Source organism: Monoraphidium neglectum (assembly GCF_000611645.1).
Source record: "Monoraphidium neglectum strain SAG 48.87 unplaced genomic scaffold scaffold06348, whole genome shotgun sequence".
Taxonomy (NCBI): domain Eukaryota; kingdom Viridiplantae; phylum Chlorophyta; class Chlorophyceae; order Sphaeropleales; family Selenastraceae; genus Monoraphidium; species Monoraphidium neglectum.
The window spans coordinates 55-1,383 of record NW_014007292.1 but is presented as its reverse complement, the minus strand read 5'-3'; the positions used below and the strand labels follow the sequence as shown (position 1 = coordinate 1,383).

At 58.0% G+C, this 1,329-nt stretch overlaps 1 protein-coding gene across 1 annotated transcript; it reads left to right on the top strand.

Annotated features, from left to right (window-relative positions):
- Nucleotides 1–735: 735 nt before the first annotated feature.
- Nucleotides 736–1,106, top strand: MNEG_16419 (hypothetical protein; the record flags this gene model as incomplete). Its single annotated transcript, XM_014035111.1, has 1 exon — nucleotides 736–1,106. A coding segment is annotated over one exon (371 nt), but the record flags the coding sequence as incomplete, so codon positions are not given.
- Nucleotides 1,107–1,329: the final 223 nt, after the last annotated feature.

Sequence of the window (1,329 nt, the reverse complement as noted above, 5' to 3'; positions counted from 1 at the left end):
GGGTGCTGTATGGGTGCTGTATCGGCGCTGTGTGGGTGCTGTGTGGGTGCTGAATGGGTGCCGTATGGGCGTTGTATAGTTGCTATATGGACACTCTATGGGCGCTGTATGGGCAATGCATGGGTGTTATGTGGGTTGCTTGTGTGTGTTTTATATACATTGGAACCTTTCGTTTCTATGTACGGGTTGGGACAGCTCACTCTCAACAAAAAGATGGTTGCAGCACAGTCGAGAAGGCAGCAAGATATTTTTGACAAGGGTCAAGCACAACGATGAGGATTAGGATTAGGATTAGGATTAGGATTGTTACAGCGTCCCGCGGTCGCCCGCTCCTGAAGCCATCCAGGCTCATGGGATTGTACGGTAAAGCACCAGCGTTGTGTGACTGAGACTCAGGTGGCTACCGTGCGCCGTTCAGATTTGGACCCGCACAACGCGTACCTTCTGCAGAAGGACCCTGGAGAACGGCACAGGCTGGCGACCATCCAGGGTGCACCAGCACACCAATGGATTGACCAGGTGTCAGCAAAGGTGTGTGACATTCTACAAAAGGCACAGGCGCTCGCCATAGTCACCTGCACCACAAAAATGACCAACCCTGGGGGTAAACACTTCAAGCCGCGGGGGCCAGCGAAACAGTGGCGCCGCATGGCCGAAATGCGAAAGGTGCTGGCAAAACACCACCGGGGTGCGTGCAGCGTGCTGCCAGCAGAGGTGCTCTCGGCGCTCGCAGCCATGAAAGGGGGCGCAGGGGCGACCCACCCGCCCGACCCAACAAGTCATGCGGGGCCAGACAAGCCGACACGAGAGGAGCTGATTGCCCTCAATGCAAAACTCAAAAAGGAGATGGAGGCCATGTCCAAGGAGCAGTCCCGGGATGAGGCCACAGCTAGGAGAAACCAGATGATTAAGCTGGTGGCGCAACGCCCCCGGGTGGGCAACAAGATAGTCTTGGGCACCGCTGGAGAGCGCCCCGAGGCAGCTCTGCGGGTGCTGCACAACCCCACCACTGGCAAAAACACAACCAACCCTGAGGAGATTATAGGCATAGTGACAGACTTCATGTCCCAAAAGGTGGCTGCCCCGCGCAACAGCAAAAATGGGAAGTACCTGCCTGCAGAGGCACCCAGGAAATACCCATTTGAGGCGCCCAACCAAACAGACGCGTTCAAGCTCCTGGCCCCTGACCAAACAGGCCCAGGCCGTCGGCGCTGGCTGCACGAGAATGTCGCGGACGTGGCGGCCTACCACGCATGCGTGCGCACACTGGCGCGTGGAAAGGCCCCGGGACCTGACGGGGTTGTCAACGAGGTGCTGCAGGCGCTCCCG